The 1581-nt window shown below is 43.0% G+C and overlaps 1 protein-coding gene across 1 annotated transcript; it reads right to left on the reverse strand.

The window, feature by feature from the left end:
- Positions 1–897: 897 nt before the first annotated feature.
- On the reverse strand, positions 898–1581 carry LOC149815039 (uncharacterized). The gene has a single exon (XM_089990467.1). The coding sequence runs from the start codon at positions 1579–1581 to the stop codon at positions 898–900; it is 684 nt and encodes a 227-aa protein (XP_089846593.1).

The raw sequence follows: 1581 nt of genomic DNA on the forward strand, positions 1-1581 counted from the left end.
GGGTTCCTGACAGGAATAATAAAAGAAAGACGATCATATGGAACGTGTTCAAAACAACAATGCCATAAAGAGGAGTCACCAGGATGAGATGCCATGTACGCCTTTATTGTAGAATTGCCTTGAAAGTAATAGATGTTGTTTCATTGTTCACTCGTCCCAATCTCCATCCTCGTTGTACGGTTCTGCAAAATACATCAGTCAGGGTAAAAGATAACTGAGCAATTTAATTGAGTGGTTAGTTTGTGGACAGATAATAAATTGCATTTGAAGGCAAGGAAAACAAGAACATCTTTGATGCCAAGGTTTGGTGCAAGTGTCATGTCACCTTGTTTGTGCACCATGACACATGTGCCATTGGGTAAAGTGACATGATGGGGCATTTTATGTGGTGCAAGGTTAGATAAGATGGTCTCATGGGAAGTCATGTGATCGGAAGCACCCAAACCCACAACCCAAAAGAGGTGATCATTGGAAGCAATGGCTTTACCAGAGTAGATGGCTACACTGTCATGAGATGTGGGTCTCAGCAAGGTTTTGAATTGCTCATATTTCGTAGGGGTCAAGCTGATGGTGCCTTGAGATGTGGGTTCGTTGGTAGCATTATTGGCTCTCCCAGTTCGTTGATTTGTGCTCTTTCTTCTAGGCTTGCTTCTTTCTTCCCAATCTACCGGATATCCCACAAGCTCATAACATCGTTTTTTACTATGGCCTTGTTTATGGCAATGGTCACAGTAGTACCTACTATTTCTAGTTCTTTCACCATTGAGATCATATTGATGACCATTGTACTGTGCATCAGGTCGCTAGATATATTGCTTGGTTGTGTTGTCCCTTTGTGTGTGACCATCCCTGCATCTGTTCTCCCTTCAATAGCAATGTTGCAGACTCCAAAGTTGCTCATCCCTCTACCATGCTTTGTTGCTTTTCTTCTTGGGAGACGAGGGAGTATATCTTGTTCAAGGATGGCAGTGGTTCGCTACTCAGAATTTGTGATCGAATGGCATTGAGGTTGCTATTAAGCCCAAGCAGGAAGTGGTGAATTTTCTCTGTCTCACGTTGCTCCATCATCAATTTATTAGCACCATAAGTACATTGCGGTTGTAGAGTATACGTGATCAATTCATCCCAAAGGGCACGAAAATAAGTAAAATAATCAGCAATTGTGGTGTCTCCTTGACGAAGGTTCGCTAGATCATGTTTTAACTCTTGGATGCGTAGAGCATTGCCTTGAGAGAACCGTTCTTCCAGATCCCGCAATAAAGCCGCAAAAGACTCTAGGTAGGCAACACTGTCATGGAGCTCAGGGGCCAACGCGTTGAAGATCCAAGATGTAACCATAGTGTTGCATTTCTTCCAAGATGGCAGATCCGTTGACTTAGCAGCAGGTTGAGGAATGGTTCCATCAATGAAACCTTGTTTGTTCTTGTCACAAAGCACATTAAGCATGGCTCGTCGCCATGTGGGGTAATTCCTACTTTTGAGAAGGCATGACACCAATGGTGTTCCTGGATTATCTGATGAGGCCAACAAATAGGGTGAGTTAGCATTGTTCTTAGTGATCTCTTTCCCTGAAGAATACAT

The sequence above is a fragment of the Nuphar pumila genome, chromosome 15, assembly GCF_984573655.1.
Source record: "Nuphar pumila chromosome 15, dmNupPumi1.hap1.1, whole genome shotgun sequence".
Taxonomy (NCBI): Eukaryota; Viridiplantae; Streptophyta; class Magnoliopsida; order Nymphaeales; family Nymphaeaceae; genus Nuphar; species Nuphar pumila.